The sequence below is a fragment of the Hipposideros armiger genome, unplaced genomic scaffold (genome assembly GCF_001890085.2).
Source record: "Hipposideros armiger isolate ML-2016 unplaced genomic scaffold, ASM189008v1 scaffold_155, whole genome shotgun sequence".
Taxonomy (NCBI): domain Eukaryota; kingdom Metazoa; phylum Chordata; class Mammalia; order Chiroptera; family Hipposideridae; genus Hipposideros; species Hipposideros armiger.
Genome location: NW_017731505.1, coordinates 377,035 through 394,296, shown reverse-complemented (window position 1 = coordinate 394,296; position 17,262 = coordinate 377,035). Strand labels below are relative to the sequence as shown.

The following is a 17,262-nucleotide window of genomic DNA, read 5'->3' as shown; positions in this document are numbered from 1 at the left end:
CATGTGGCTCGCGAGCCGCAATTTGCTGACCGCTGGTGGCTCTTCCGTCTCAAAAGTTTGCCGACCCCTGGTCTAGACCACTGAAATGCCATCATGATGCCCTAGCATAGCGCTGATGATGGTGCCTGAACGTCTGTTGTAACATTTTATCCTGGTCAGTTAACCTGCCCACAGAGTCGTTAGCCATGTTGTAAGATTCACAGTTCTGGTTGTCTCTCATTATGTAACAAATCACTCCAAAATTTCATGGTTTGTAAAATAATTATTTATTTGACTGTCAAATCTGCAATTTGGGCAGGGTTCAGCATGGAAGTCTTGTTTGTGCCTCATGTGGTAGCATCTGAGACAATTAACTGGGGCTGGAGGATCCACTTCTAAGATGGCTTCCTCATGCGGCGGGTAAGTTGGTACTAGCTTTTGCCTGGGAGCTTGGTTAGGAACCTCAGTGCCTCTCCACACGGCTGCCAAAGCTTCCCCCTCCCAGCATGGAAGCTGGGTGCTGAGCGCAAGTATTCCAAAAGAGAGGAAGTAGGATTCACCAGTTTATTAAGGCCTGGGCCCTGAAGTTGGTGCTGAATCCCTTCTGTCACATTCTATTGTCAGGCACAGAGTCCTCCCAGATCCAAAGGGGAATCTTATTGATGGGAAAAGTGTTAAAGAGCCTGTGGCCATTTTTTAATTACCACATCCATTCATTGTTGACTCAGATACACGCATCAGCCTTCTGATTTCAGGATCAGTAAGGATCCTTTATCTGAACAGCAAATGGATGCTGCCTTCTGGCCACAAGTTTTAAAAGTCCTATAATAAAGATCAGTCATGACATCTTTATGAGTAGAAGCACGAATAGCTTTGGGGAAAAAAGTGCCCCTGTTAATAGCATTTTTTGTCCTGCCTTGGACTGCTAGCCATATGTGGATTGAGGTTCCTAAGGAAAAATAGACCAAAGAGGCTGGAATTTTGGGATAAATAGTCATCACACCAGGAACTGGCAAACTTTTTCTGCGAAGGGCCAGAGAGTGAATATTCCACAGTTGCTGCGCCGTGCCATTCTAGTCTGGGCCACTGGGCCCCATTCTGGAGGCTCTGGGGGAGAATCTCATCCTTGCCTTCCCTACCTTTTAGAGGCCGCCCACATTCCTTGGCTCTTGGCTTCTTCTTCCATCTTCAAAGCCAGCAACATAACATCTCCTGACCCTGCTTCAGTCCTCACATGTCTTTGACCATTTCGGTTTCCCTTTTCCATTTTTAAGGACCCCTGTGATTACATTGGTCAACTAGAACAATCCAGAATAATCTTACTTTGAGGTCGTTTGATTAGTAACCTTAATTCCACCTGCCACCTTGCTTCCCCTTTGCCATGTAAACTAACATATTTAAAGGTTTGAGGGATTAGGATATAAACATATTTGGGAGGCTATTCTGCCAATCACATCATCCTCAGCTCATGGGCTTAGCTTGTCAACCCCTGAGCTATGTAGTATTGTGATTTCCATATTGACTGCATCCCACAGTTGATATGATGTGCACAAAGGAATTATATTTAGCTCCTTCATACTCGAAATATGAAGAGAGTACGGAGAATTCTGTCCCTCTCATCCTAAGGTTGGCATCGTACTATTTTCATCCATGCAAGAATAGTGCATGGATGAAAGAATATGCACTGTTGCCAAAACTCATTTTCAGATCATGTCAACTTGAATCAATTCATTTTTCTCTTCTAATTATCCTACTTGAAGTTAGATAGAAGCTTCTGTTGATTCAGATAGGCTACTATATGGTATCCCAAATGTCACTTGTATTTAAATTTTCTTTTGAAATAGCTGGCTCTTTTAATAAAACCATAGCATTGCATATAATTGGCTTCTAATAGCAGGAGAAAGGGTTAGGGTAAAATTATTTATGTGCCTCATTCGTAATTTTAAAATAAGATTCAATGGCTTTCTTTTTTGCATGTACCATCTTTAACAGTTCCGTAAGGTGACAGACGCATTCCTAAAAATCACGTTATGGCCGCTGAGCTGCCAACAGGTAGCAGGATGGCTCAGCTAAAAAAAAAAAAAATCACGTTATGCAAAATCATGTAGTAAAAAACCACAGGGGTTATGGGAAAAATGGGATTAGGGACACAACACTCAGAAACTTCCTCATTGGCGTATTAAAAAAGATGGGAATATAATAAAAATAGTAAAACACATGTATTACATGTTTAAAACATATATATATATACTACAGTAAATATGGTACTTTCCTTTGAAAAAGACCCGCAGCTTAGCTTGCTTGTTGAAGTGGGTCTCAGAAGGGTTGTAGGTTTTGCATTCTTGTGAGGAGGGTGAATGAGGGCGATCTGAAATGGTGCAGAAAGTTGTGACACCAGATGTGGATGGGTGTGCCTGTTGTCCTTGTGACAGATGTGTGTGTGTGTGTGTGTGTGTTTGGAGTATTTCTTAGTGGCTCCATTTAGCTGGGTGCAGTGTAGCCTTCTGCATTCTCACCCCAGGATGACGGATTGTGGTAAAGCAAGTGCAAAATTCATGTTATTCCCAAATTGTTTCTAATATATCAATTATTGAAACACATTGGCCTTTTCAAAACAAACATTGTAGTAGAGCTGATTGTGTCCTTGGTTCTGAGGTGGTACTCGGTGAAGGGCCGGCCCGAGCACACGGCACTGGTTTGCTTTCCTTGCCATGGAAGGCCCCTGCCAGCGATGGGCGGGCTCGCTCTCAGGTTGAACACTCAGAATCGTATACCCAAAATACAGAAATTTTCCAACATGCTGTTTCGAAGCCTTTCAAAGCTCTCATTTACTCTTTCTCAAGAAGCTACTGGAGGATGCCAGTCAGCAAAGCAAAGAAGCACGGAACAGGTATGGAAAGTGGAAAATGAAATGATGGACAGGGGTGGAGGGACTTCCCGGAGGGCAGCTGGGCAGGTCAGACAACTGGGGGAGATTCGAGTGAGACGATGAAGTCTCAGAGTCGGCACTTGAGGCCTCTGATGGCACTTGAGGCCTCCAACGTCCTGGACTTAAGCTTGTTAGCCAGTAATTTAGGCTGGATTGTGTATTCAGTACTCAGAAAACTTAGCAGATCAAAAGGTAGGATAATTTCCTCTAGGGTAAACAACCCTCCCCCCCCCCCCCCCCAAAAAAACAGCTTGTGCTTAAAAGGGAAATAACTATAAATTTTGCTTTAAGTTCCCTATATGCGCTCAGCTCTGGTTAGAATATTGATCTGTGTTGGGATGATGGCCAGACCAGGTAGAGAGGGAGGCTGCAATGATTCAGGTGATGGGATGGGGAGGAAATAGAGTTAAATCCTCATCTTCATAGTGATGCGTCAACACATGATGCCTAAAAATAAGAAATCAGGATGAAGCAATCCAGACACATCAGCTAGAGACTTGAAGATAAACATCGAAAAACCATATCAGGAGTTGAAACTGGTTGCCTCTGAGCTGTTTGTTATAAGCCTTACAGAATGATTTGAATCTTTTAAGCAGTGTGTATATGTAACATTAATAAAAATTACAAGACTAAATATAATATTTAACAGAAAAGAGTTAACATTAGCTAGGCCGAGACAAATTTCTAAAGAGCATGTAAGATCTTGTACATGAGAAAGGCCTGCTGGCGAGGTGGCCCTCGGCTGGCGCCTGGGAACTTAGCTTTTGCGAGGGTTCCCTCCATTCCGTGATAGGGATGTCTCACTGCTAAATCCAGCGGACACCGTGCCTAACCCTCCGTCAGGCGCAACTGATCTCACAGATTGTTTTGAATTTCTGTTCATTTTTATACTGAATTTATGTAATAAACATATTGTTTTTACTTTGTGGCAAATTAAAATTTCATTCTGAATAAATAATAAGCATACTTATATATTATTTTCATTCATTTTCAATTTAAATAAATAAATGTCATACACGCATCTAGTAAATGCATTGCACCTGACGGAGGGTTAATTAATGCTGAATGCCTGGGAGTCTGGAGTTTTGGTAAATGCCAGGCAGAGGGTGCCTACATGGCCAGCTCCCCAATTAAACCCCCCGGGCACTGAGTCTCTAATGAGCTTCCTTGGTAGACAACCAGCGCTTCACGTGTGTTGTCACAGCTCGTTGCTGGGGGAATTAAGCTCAACCTGTGTCACCCTACTGAGGATGACTCTTGGAAGCTTACACCTGGATTTCGCCCTGTGCACCTATTCCCTTTGCCCACTTTGTTCTGTATCCTCTTGCTGTAGTTGGAGCTGTGAGTACACCTGTATTTATATGCTGAGTCCTGGCGAATCATCAAACCTGGGGGTGGTCCTGGGGACGCCCACAACACACATATGCTTTCACGTTAATGGATGGTGTTTTTCCTTTCCTAGTGTTGAGATCGGTGAAAGCGTGAGAGGGGAAGATGTCTACATCATCCAGAGTGGCTGTGGCGAGATCAACGACAACCTGATGGAGCTTCTCATCATGATCAACGCCTGCAAGATCGCGTCGTCGTCCAGGGTGACCGCGGTGATCCCGTGCTTTCCGTACGCCCGACAAGATAAAAAGGACAAGGTACAAGAGCTGTGTCCTGTTGGAGGAACCTGCTCCGGGTTATCTATCGCTTACATTTTTGTTTCTCACATTACCGCAGAATATCTGGGAAATGTTTACCTTGTATTTTAATGATCGAGTAAATACGCTTTCTCACCTTGGCTTTTTCAAAGGTTTGTCTTTGACCCAGCCATCGTGTTAATATTTATAGATCCAGAAACAGATAAAGCAGATTTTTACCCGGAGGAAAATACCATTATAGTCTTTGGGGTGAAATCGTTGTGTAGCTTTGGTGGTAGCTAGAACTAGATACCTACCCCCAACCCACCCAGTGAGCACAAACCCTGGGGGAGATAGAAGCAGATCCCTAGACTGTATCAATGCCAGCTCCGGGCTGTGATCTCTACCGTAGTTTTGCAAAATATTACCATGAGGAGAAAGTGGGTGAAGGACATGCCAGATCTCTGCATTATTTCTTAACAGCTGCGTGTGAATACACAATTACCTGAAATGAAAGGTTTGATTTTAAGAATATACCATTATTTCTTATTAACTTATCAAGAAGAATGAAGCTAATGTCGAGTTATTCTTTTAGCAACATTAACACTCTAGGAGACTCTTTAGTTTCTAGAAGAAATTGAAGAAGATATGGTCTTTGACTTCAAGAAAAATCAGAGAACTTGGAGTTTGATGGGAACTTCAAAGGGAGTTGTATCAGTTTCCTAGAGCTGCCATAATGAATTACCACAAACTGAGTGGCTTGAAGCAACAGCAATGTATTCTCTCTCAGTTCTGGAGGCCAAACATTGGAAAGCTAAGTGTTGGCAGGCTGCACTTCCTCTGAAGACTAGGGGAAGCCTTCTTTGCCTCTTCTGGGTCCTGATGGCCTCTGGCATTCCTTGGCTTCTGGTGGCATCACTCCCATCTCTGCCTCTGTCTTCACATGACCTTCTTCCCTCTGTCTCTGTGGTTTCCTGTTTTATAAAAGGACAGTCATTGGATTTAGGGTCCACCCTAATCCAGAGTGATCTCATCTTGATCTTTACCTTAGTTATATATGCAGAGACCCTATTTCCAAATGAGATTACATTCTGAGGTTCTGGGTGGACATGAGTTTCGGGGGATACCATTCAACCCACCACAGGGATCAAGTTGGAAGCTCTTATCCCCTCAATATCTTATGAGTAGTTGTTAGGTCAGGTTCCGCATGAATCTTTCCAGTTTACAAGACACACTGCTGTTCTGTGTTGTGACAAATTGTGAGAAAGGTTTTCCCCAGTACATCCATTTATCTCCGTAATTCATTTTCTGAAACAATGTGAATTTCTAAACAGCACACAAGATTCCCTCATGTATGAAAAAAATCCCTTTATGAATTTGAATTCATATACCAAGGCATTGTCATTCCCAGACTCCATGCTGAACACAGCTTAGTTAATTTCTCTCTGAACCCTTGATTTCCAGAACTCTATTCTGCACTTGACATATAATTTGCCACATATAGATCAGAAGGGGTCGGCAAAGTTTTTCTATAAAGGGTTATATGTTCTCTGTTGTTCCTACTGAACTCAGGTTGTATCTCAAAGGTAGAGACAGACAGTATGTGAATGATTGGCATGGCTGTAGTCCAATAACATTTTTATTATGGACATTGAAATGTGAATTTCATATACTTGTCACATGCCATGAAACGTTCTTTTGATTTTTTCCAGTTATTTAGTCAGGTAAAAACCATTATTAGCTCACAAGCAGTACAGTGACCAGCCAGATTTGGCCCTCAGGCTACAGTTTGCCGGCCCCTGGATTAGAGTATTGATTGGTCGTGTGTGTGTGTGTGTGTGTGTGTGTGTGTGTATGGTGACTTAACTTTAGATAAGGTAGCCAAAACCTTAGGTTACATATGCTTCTATGAAGCCCACTTGTTATTTATGGAGCTCCTTTCATTCTAAACTTTGATTTCAAAGTTTTATGTGTATTTTTAGCTGCTAAATTTCAGTTCATTTTGTCCCATCAGCGGAGTCTCTTGTCCTAGCGATTCCCCCCATCTGTGTGTTTCCACAGGATGCTTTAGCACTTTGTCCTTGTCCATGTCACAAAGATAACTAGTATTGTGCTATTACGTCTCTTCAGGTAGCAAGAGGTTTAGTCAATTGTATGTCCTGTAATTTGTAATCAGGTCCTCCTTTCACTTCTAGTAGCTTTTGCATTTGGGGCTAAGATATTTGATAATGGTATCTTAAATAAACGATTCCTTTTATCATTACAAGGCCCTTTCCCACTGATTTGTAACCTAACTTGTTCTTTAACAGATACAAATTTTGAGATGCCCACATTCTTTGTTTGCAAGTCACCGGTTTGTGATGGTTTCCAAGGTTGCATTTGCAAACTTTGTTTCTTAAGTGCATTCATAATGCTGTCTTTGTTGTACAGAGAAGTGAGCACTGGCCGGTCTCCTGCCTCCCAGGGGATGTGACGCGCTCCTGGCCTCTGGCCCTTGATTGCCAACAGTGCCCCCTGCCACTGTGCTGACAAAAAAGAGCCCCATGGAGTTCTGAAAATTCATGTGGGTTTAGCTGTTCTGTGGAGCTGTGTTGTCTGACTGGCGCTTGATCCATTTTCCCATTGTGGGATGTGTAGAAGGGTTTGCCATCTGCGCCATTTCGAGCACTTGTTTCTTTCCTCCCTTTCACCCTTTCTTTGTCATTGTGCTGTAAGTGTGTATCTGGGAGACAACATGGTGGCTGCTTTTAAACTCAATCAGATGATTCCCCAACTTTCCGAATGTAGCTGCTGATGAAAGAAGTAAGACGTTGATTGTCCACAGCACAGAAGCAAGGATGTGATAACAGTTGAGAAACTACGAATAGCAGCTGAGGGAATCCTGAGACCACAAATTGTGTGGCATATTAGAGAAACTAGTAGAGAAGAAGCAGTCTTGGAGGGCTGTGTTAGTTGCCTGTTGTTGCCATAATAAATTGCCGTAAACTAGGTGGCTTACAACAACAGAAGTATATTCTGTTGCACTTCTGAGGCCAGGAGTTTCAAGTCAAGGTGTGGGCAGGCCGAGTGGCTCAGATGGTTAAGAGCGTGAGCTGTGTGCAATGGGGTCACTGGTTCGATTCCCACATAAAATCTTAAAAAGTAAGAAAGAAAAGTCAAGGTGTGGTAGGACCACATTCATCCAGAGGCTCTGGGGAAGGATCCTTCCTGGTCTGTCCCAGCTTCTGATAGATGCTGCGTTCCTTGTGGCTGCATCACTCCATCCTCTGCTTCCGTCTTCACATGGTCTTGTCTCTGTCAAATCTCCCTCTTTAAAGATACATGTGATTGGGGGCTGGCCGAGTGGCTCAGTTGGTTAAGAGCGCGAGCTCTGAGCAACAGGGTCACCGGCGATTCCCACATGGGCCAGTGAGTTGAGCCCAAGCTGAGCTGCTGCTGAGCTGCCAATAGGTAGCAGGATGTCTCAGCCAGTGAGAGCACATGCTCCTAACAACAAGGTTGCCGGTTAGACTCCCGCATGGGATGGGGGCTACGCACCCCCGCCCCTGCCCCTGCAACTAAGATTGAACACAGCACCTTGAGCTGAGTGGCTGCGAGCTGCCGACAGGTGGCTGGATGGCGACTGGACTTGGAGCTGAGCTAGCTGCGCCCCCCACAACTAACCCTGAAGGACAACAACTTGGCTGTTCCCCTTCCCTAATTCTCTATAAAATCTTTAAAGAAAAAAAAGATACATGTGATCCCATCTAGGGCCCTCCAGGATAATCTCCTTATCTCAAAATCCATAACTAATCACATCTGCAAAGATCCTGTTTCCAAGTAAGTTAACAGTTAAACAGGTTCTAAGGATTAGGATCTGATATCTTTGGGGCCACCATTCAGCCCACTCCAGGGGGCCTTGAAAGAAGCCCTTGATGTATTAATAAGTGGATATTTTCAGGACAGTTCAAGCTTTGAGGTAGGGTCATTATTATATATAATTTATCATCTAAGCCAAGACACTTAAGAGCTTGAAGGGGCTCTGTGAGTAATTATACCAGGAAACAAGTGTCCACCCCAGCTGTCCCAGGCGAGTCTGACACATGGCCACCCTTTTATAGGCCTCTAGCTTTGGGACTGATGTTGGAGGTGGCCAAGACAAGTAGATTGTTCGGGCACTGTTATTTCTGACATGTCGGTAGTAATTAGTGTGACTTGTATTATAAGGAGAGAGACGGTTTCATTCTTTCACCAAACTGGTCAAAAAGGAAATTCTTCCTTTTGTCTATCATTTGAGGTATGCTTTTGTATTTTTAAAATTGCTGCTCATAGCTCTTGAGAATTTCTCTAACTATGCATTTCTTTCCCTATATCAAATGGATTGGCTTTGTATTGGGGAACTGTATTGAAGTGAGGGTATCAAGCGTTTAGTACTGGCTTCATTTACCTGTGAGGATGAGCTGGGAGACGCAGAGTGATGAGGGAGGCACTTCTCCCCGCTTTTAGCTTGCTTAGATAGGCTAACAGCCATGTCGTGTTTGCATGTGATGGGAAGTCATGGGCCACACTTGCTGTCTAGGCTCAGAAAGAAACTTCTCCTCCTTGGCCAGAGGATGAGCCCTGGGCAGCCCTCCCAGACTTCCTCTTGTCTTTTCCCTCCCATAGAACTGTATTGCCTGTGACATCTACGGCATAGAAGTTCCTGGTAATTGATAGCTGCAAAGAAGCCCAGAAAAAACTGGAGCCTTTTAATCATATTCAAAGCTTATTTCCTTATTTTTAATCTCACTGCATCATCTTAAGCAAGCCCTGCACATCTGTACAGTTTTATTTTTGGTTTTATTTATATGTGCAAGAAACCAGGTACAAGTTCTGACAGTGAAGGAATGGTTTCATGAAGTTGCCATATCAGCACAATGTAATACGTGGAAAATGATGATGACATGGTATTCATTGTAAAAGGTGTGGCGCAGTGTGGCCTGAGCTCTGGGGCTCCAATTTTGGAATCAGGTGGACTCAGGTTTGAATTTCAGTGTGGTTATTTACTCAATGTGTCCTTTGTAAAAGTAACTTCAACTCTTTGTGTCTTTAGTTTCCTCATCTGTAAATTAAGGATAATATTTGCTATTATTTATAAACTGCTTCACAGACTTTTTCCAAAAACAGCTAGGTGTCAATTTTTTTAGGCTTTGCAGACCACTGGGTAGAGACAAATGGCTCAACTCCACCACTTTGGCATGAAAGCAGCCATATATCATGCAAATGAAGGGGTGCCATTGTGTTCCAGAAAAACTATTTATGGGCATTGAAATATAAATTTCATGTACTTTTCAAATGTCACAGTATGTTCTTCTTTTGATTGTTTCTTCAACCACTTAAAAATGTTTCATATCTCACAGGTTGTACAAAAACAGACCACAGGCTGGGCTTGGCCCGTGGGCCCGGGTTCGCTGACCCCTGCTCTAGTGGACCCTCAATAGCTGCTAGTGGCTTTTCCCAGTAAAAACAGTAAGAGGTGCAGTAAAAACAGTAAGATGTGGGCAAGGCTGGAGATAATTACTTCAGGGGCAATAGAGAACTTGTGGCTTTTTTCAAAACTATTTTCAAGGTTATGTTCTTTTTTCAATGATAAAATTGTTTCTTTTTATTCCTTAACTGGAAACATTGAGGACAGTTGTCCTGACACAAATTTCTACAATCTTGTACATTTTTCAAAGTTGTCTAATATAATCTTTTAGCAGGGTGGTGTCTGATACATTGAATAAGATCTGAAATAGCTGGAGAGTCTTTGTCATGATTGGGCTGGTTCACAGAACGCTTGATCTTTATCCAGTTTTCGTTAGGGGAGTCAAATGTTTTATTTTTGACTACTGTATCTTGACTCTACCTTTGTTGAAATACCATACTAGTTTTTTCCTTTATTGGATGTAAAATCAGTTAACTTATAAATCATTTTTTCTGCAAGATTTCGTTGGATATTGAGCCAAATTATGAAACACAGTGCAAAAACCAAATTTGTAAACAAGGTCTTAAGAGGAAAAGCAGAAAGTGTGGATTTAGAGGCTACCCCTGTGGTTTGCATCTCGGAAATAAAAATGCTTGACGTCACTGAGAGAGATGAACAGAGAAATCTTTTTGAGTTATAAAATTGTAGGAAGAGCCCCAAATTGACTAGCACTGAGAGTCAGATTCTATTACAAAGAAGTCCCAAGGTTCAATTTTTTTAAAAAATTATTTTGGAATTTTGTCAAACCTAATAATTCTCACAATCAGTGAGGCTAATGATAAAGCCTTGGAAACTTGGTGTTACAGAGATTTCTATTATGAAATATTTATCAAAGAACTATCGTATGCAAGGTACAGAGCTATGTGCTATGGATGATATGAAAATCTCCAAAACCAAATCTTTGTCCTTGTGGACTACATACTCTAGCTGTGAACTCTGACATCCATACCCGTATCTTCTCACGTCAGTATTTAAGCAGATGGTCCCAAATGGTAGGGGCCAAATGCTCAGCCAGTACTCTGTCCTTTTGGAAGGGACGGATCATTTCTCTCTGGAGTTCTCAGAATGCCTTAAAGTTTGGAGATTTGAACCAGATCTGGAGGTCCAAACGCATTGGCTGAGCAGAGATGGGGTGGAGTGGAGGTGAGACAGGTTTGCAGGTGTAAACAGCACTTAAGGTGCCCTTCAGAAGAGGGAGAGCAGGCCCAGAACAAACTGTAAGGAGGACCCTTGTAGCAGAGGCACATGTGTGGGAGGACCAGCTCTCAGTAGCTAGAGCCAGAGTGGTCGAGGGCTTTTGATCCTAAAGGCAACGTGGAAGAGAACATAGGAGTAAACAATGAAAACATGAGTGATAATATGTAGTTAGTTGAGAAGGTTGCAAATTTTTTAAAATGAGAAAAATACTTCCCCATAATCTCACTATCTACAAACATCTATGAACGTTTAGGGGAGATTTCCAGTCAAGATGGCAGAATAGGTAAGCACAGTGCTCACCTATTCACACGACTACATCAAAATGACAACTAAACAACAGAACAACCATCATTGAGAATCGCCTGAAGTGTAGCTGAACCGAAGCCCTACAACTAAGGACATACAGAAAAAGCCTCCTCGAGACTGGTAGGAAGGGCAGAGACATGGAATGGGCTGGTCCCACACCACATGTGACCATTAAAAATTGAGAGGGGTATCTTGGCTGTGGAGGTCCTCCCCAGAGAAGTGAGGGGCCCCAGCCCAGGGTTCCAGTGCAGGGAGAGAAGTCTTTATAACTTCTGGCTGTGAAAACCAGCAGAGATTGTGGCTGAGTTACACAGAGGGCTGCTGAAGTCCCAGGTGCTCCTCCTAAAAGGACCATGCATGGACTTACTCATTGACAGACTCACTCGCTCTGACCCCCAGCCCTGGGGCAGCAGATCAAAAGGCACAGGGACATACAGGGAGGAACTGAATTGTCTGGTTTCAGGGCAAAGGCTGGAGGGGCAGCTTTCTCCCAGGCAGAAGTGCTGGCAGAAGCCGTTGTTTCTTTCTTGAGCCCTCCCCTCACCGAGCCTGCATGTGCAGGCGGGCACCATATCTTTGTCTCCATCAACCTGGCTAACACCTTTTGCCTGCCCTGGTGATTCCCTGAGACCCCACCCAACCCAACTTGTAGGCCCACCCAATCCACTTCCAGTGGCTTTTCCATACAAACAACCTGTCTTGGCTTATCTGGGAACTTTCCTAAAATCTCTCAAAGGTTCACAAAACCCAAACAAGCAGCTTCAGCATGTCTTGTACCTCTGGCTGAGCAGCCCTATCCCAGCACTAGCGGCATCCAGCCTCAATTCACAGCTTGGTCTCTCGAGGCATCTCCAAGCCCAGTGTGAGCAGCAGCCATCTCCTGATTGCTTCGTGCCTCATGCCAGGTCACCCCAGGCAGGACATAGGCTACAGCTAAACTTGACTGGCAGCGGGTCCCCACCCAGGAAGCCCTGGGGCTGGCATGCCCGGTGGCCAGCTTCAGACCCAGCTGGAACATCACCCAGCTGCCTCCAAGGGCTGGGCAGGCACCAGCGCCCTGCTAAAGTGAGTCCTGCTCTGTAGGGTCAGCCCCTGCACAACAGGCCCTCCTCTGTAATCATGGCCAGTCCTCACAACCGATCAGCCCAAAGATCAGTCCCTCTCACTGATGTGCAAACAGCAACCAAGGCACAACTACAACAGGAGGACGCACACAACCCCCACAAGGGTCACACCTGGGGCAGGCTCAGATGACCAGGGAGACCATGCCACTGGGCCCCACAGGACACCTACTACATAAGGCCAGGAGACGTAGCAGCTCTACCTAATACATACCAAAAAAAAGCCAAAATGGGTAGACAAAGAAACATGTCCCAAATGAAAGATCAGAACAAAGTTCCAGAAAAAGAACTAAACAAATTAGAGACAAGCAATCTACCAGACAGAGTTCAAAGCCCTGGTTATAAGGATGCTCAGTGATCTCAAGGAGAACTTCAAGAAAGAGATAGGAAACATAAAAATGGAGATAGAAAACATAAAAAAGAACCAGTCAGAAATGAAGAATACAATAACTGAAGTGAAAAGTACATTATAGGGAATCAACCGTGGATTAGATGATATAGAGGATCAAATCAGTAATTTGGAAGATAAGGTAGCAGAAAACACCCAAACAGAACAGCGGAAAGAAAAAATCCAAGAAAATGAGGACAGTTTAAGGGACCTCTGGGACAACATCAAATGTAACAACATTCGCATCATAGGGGTACCAGAAGGAGAGGCGAGACCAAGGAATTGAAAACCTATTTGATGAAATGACAGAAAACTTCTCTAACCTGTAGACATACAAGCCTGGGAAGTGCAGAGTCCCAAACAAGATGAACCCAAAGAGGCCCACACCAAGACACATCATAATTAAAATGCGAAAGGTTAAAGACAATGAGAGAACCTTAAAAACAGTAAGAGAAAGGTAGCTAGTTACCTACAAGGGAGCTCCTGTAAGACTGTCAGCTGATTTCTCAACAGGAACTTTGCAGGCCAGAAGGGATTGGCAGGAAATATTCAAAGTGATGAAAAGCAAAGGCCTACAAACAAGATTACTCTACCCAGCAAAGCTGTCATTTAGAGTCAAAGGACAGAAAAGGAGTTTCCCAGAGAAGAAAAAGCTAAAGGAGTTCATCACCACCAAACCAGCATTACAAGGAATCTTAGAGGGGCTTCTTTAAGATGAAAAAAAGAACAAAACAATATGAATAATAAAATGGTAATAACTACATATCTATCAACGATCACTTTCAATGTAAATGGAGTAAACGCTCCAATCAAAACAGGGTGGCTGAGTAGATGAAACAAAACCCGTATATATGCTGCCTACAAGAGACTTCAGATTGAAAGACACACAGACTGAAAATAAAGGGATGGGAAAAAGAGATTTCATGAAAATGAAACAAACAGAAAAACTGTGGTAGCAATACTTATACCAGACAAAATAGACTTAAAACAAAGGCTATAACAAGAGACGAAGAAAAACCTAGTAATACCACTTCTGGGTATTTATCCAAAAAAACCTCAGAACGTCATTTTGAGGCAATGAGTGCATTTATATGTTCATTGCAACATTGTTTACAAGATGTGGAGGCAGCCTGGGTGTCCCTGAATGAATGAATGGATAAAGAGGAGGTGGTACATACCGGGAGTGCTATTTTTGGAGGGTGCCAAAAAATGTATACAAGTGGACACTTTGGTCAATGTTGCTCAAGCAGTAGTTCGCCGTCATCAGAAGTGTCTGGACGCTGATGGGAACCACTTTGAGAACCTCTTGTCATTGCAGAAGTCACACGTGACTTGTATTCATCTTTTGTTATTGGTATATATTGAGTATTACAACTTTAATAGTTTTTTCCTTTCTTAAAATGTGTATACTTTTTTTGGCACCCTCTGTATATAGTTTGTTTGTTTCTTTGAGATTTGTTCTCTATACCCAGTGTCAAGCACATTGTCTTGCAATAGTATATGTAAATCGTAAATATTTGGTGAATAAAATGGAATGAATACTTTTTGTTATAACGTTAATTTTCTTCATTATTAATTAATTTAAATTGTTGAAGTAGTAAATAATTTAAAATTATTAATGTTAATTTTCTTTATTAACATGTTATAAATCAGCTGTGATTTATCTTGCTCATGTAAATCTTAGTGGGAGGAATCTAAATGTACCCATCTCCTCCCTTATAAAAACCCATGTCTTTGTTTTTTAGAGTCGTGCTCCAATTTCTGCGAAACTTGTGGCCAATATGCTCTCGGTTGCTGGGGCAGACCACATTATCACCATGGACCTGCATGCCTCTCAGATCCAGGTTCTAGCATTTTCTTTCTTGCCTTTGGTTGTGATTGGGGACTTAATGTAAGTGGTTAAATCTTGTTTGTTAAGTAATTTTTGAAGGAGGTAATAGTGCTCATATTTGAGTTTGGTATATGGTGACTCTCTTGGCTTCTAATCTTTATTGAACTTGGACATAGAATTTAATGTTGATATCTCCTGACTCCGCCACCTTGCCTCCAGTCAGTTTTGGAGGCGAAATGGCTTCTTGGTAATAAACTCTATATTTCCATCTCAACTTGTGGAAAATCATTAGAATGGCAGAGTTGTAATGTATGTTTTTTAACCTCTTTATAACTTAGTTCCTTCATCTATAAAACAGGCCAAATTATCCTGTTTATGCCTACTCGGTGATTTAATGAACATGGAGTATTTGGCTTATAAGAAGGTGCTTAAGAAACAACAAACCTCTTCTCCCCCACGGCCCTGTAAAGCTGTTCTCTCTATTCCTTAGGATATAGGCGATCAGAAGGTAACAGTACGTGTCCCCACAGATAGCAGATGGGACTGAAATGTGCTCCTGGCACATAGCTATCTTTTGATTGAATCCCCTTAAAATGAAGAAAAGGGAGTCTATCGAGAAGGCTTTTTTTTTGGAATAAACAATTGAAATTTTAAGGCAAGAATACCTTTTCAAAAGCTCTGCAATGTAACACTGACTTTTCCCCTCAGGGATTCTTCGACATCCCCGTGGATAATTTGTACGCGGAGCCTGCAGTCCTTCAGTGGATCCGGGAGAACATCCCTGAGTGGAGGAACTGTATCATCGTTTCCCCCGACGCGGGGGGCGCCAAAAGGTAGGGCCCGGGACACCCTAGGCAGATTTCTGCGTTTGCTGACTGCTTTTTCCATGTCCTGCGTATTCGATAAGGAAGCATGTTTTAAACTGCTATTCTGCAAATGAGCAAGTAAGTAGCTACAGGCTTCACCTCCAGAAGAGTGGGCTGTCATCTTTGTCAACAGTCCATCAGTCATGAAAGAAGAAAAACTACATACTCGCATGCACGTATATTTGTTTTTAGCAAAGAGTATGTTTTACTTGAGGTTTTGTTTTGTTTTGTTTTTTAAATTTTATTGGGGAACAGTGTGTTTTCCCAGGGCCCATCAGCTCCAAGTCAAGTAGTTGTTTCACTCTAGTTGTGGAGGGCGCGGCTCAGTGGCCCATGTGGGAAACGAACCGGCAACCTCGGTGTGATGAGCACTGCGCTGTCACCACCTGAGCTATCCTGCCATCCTTGAGGTTTCTTTTTTTTTATTTTATTTTTTGTGATTATAAAAGCAATAGCCTAATTGGAAAATAAGGGTTTTCATTGACAACACGATTGAGTAAGCTGGTCCTTCCTACTACAAGCACTGGGAAATTGTAGCCCACATAGAGTCTTACAAAAGAAATGTGTGCCCATGGGGCACCAAGAAAGAAAGGGAGTTATCTGGGGCCAAGAAATAAAGAAGGGCTAAAAGCCATGCTCGGGTGGCCAGGCGGGTCAGGTGTCAGATCCAGGAGGAGGCTGGTGGCTGGGGTGTCAGCACCCACATAGGGGCCTCCAGAGAGAAGGGAGAGAAAAGGCACCCTCTCCCCTGCAGCCCAGGAGGAAGGCCAGGCTTTACCTGGGCCTTTGAATGGTGGGAGGAAATAGGCATCCCTGAGAAGTCAAATCGAAGTCCTCTGCCACATGTAGGTGTAGGAATCGCTACTCTGAGAAAAGTTACATTGAAATTGGATTGCCTGCTGTAAAGCCACTGCAGAGGGCAAATTCCACAGGCCCAGCTGCTCAGTAAGCCCTCCGTGCTGATACCTCGTAGCTGTGATCCAAGTTAGAAAACCGAGGGCACAGGCCGCCCAGAGCCAGTCTCTGCAGGTCACCGGGCTGCAGTCAGCCAGCACCGTGGGGTGACAGAACAGGTACTAGCTATAACATTAGTAAGTTGGACAGAAACTGCTATGGCACTAATAGCATCAGAGTCCAGGCACCCTGAATGGCATAAGAAAACAGCACTAAGCAGCAAATCTGGAGGGCTCTGCAGAGACTCAAGGAATTAAGGAGCAGTTAGCACAGAGCTCAGAATCAAGGACGATGATGATAGAATAGTGATTTGATGCAGTGTGCAGGCTGAGACTTCGCGGCGATTCAGAGTGACCTTGTCGGGCTCTACAGCTGCTCTCTGGGAAGGAAAAAACAGTGGAATGGAGTTTTAATGCCCAGGTCGGGGCCTCCCTGAGGAAGGGAGAGGTAAAAGAGCCCTCTCTCCACCGGCCCGGTGAGAAAGCGAGAAACCCAGTAAATGTGCCAGGAGAGACCAGTGACCATCCAGCTTCGGGACATCTTTAAAATGCAGATGCCTGAACCTTATTCGGCTCCCTCCT

The 17,262-nt window shown here is 43.4% G+C and overlaps 1 protein-coding gene across 1 annotated transcript in view; it reads left to right on the top strand.

The window, feature by feature from the left end:
• The window catches only part of PRPS2 (phosphoribosyl pyrophosphate synthetase 2), a 33,901-nt gene that overhangs the window by 1,649 nt on the left and 14,990 nt on the right, over positions 1 to 17,262 (top strand). Inside the window, exons 2-4 of the mRNA XM_019651233.1 lie at positions 4,371 to 4,554; positions 14,776 to 14,874; positions 15,570 to 15,694. Of these exons, the coding sequence (XP_019506778.1) occupies positions 4,371 to 4,554; positions 14,776 to 14,874; positions 15,570 to 15,694 (408 nt within the window). The remainder of the gene's footprint in view (positions 1 to 4,370; positions 4,555 to 14,775; positions 14,875 to 15,569; positions 15,695 to 17,262) is intronic.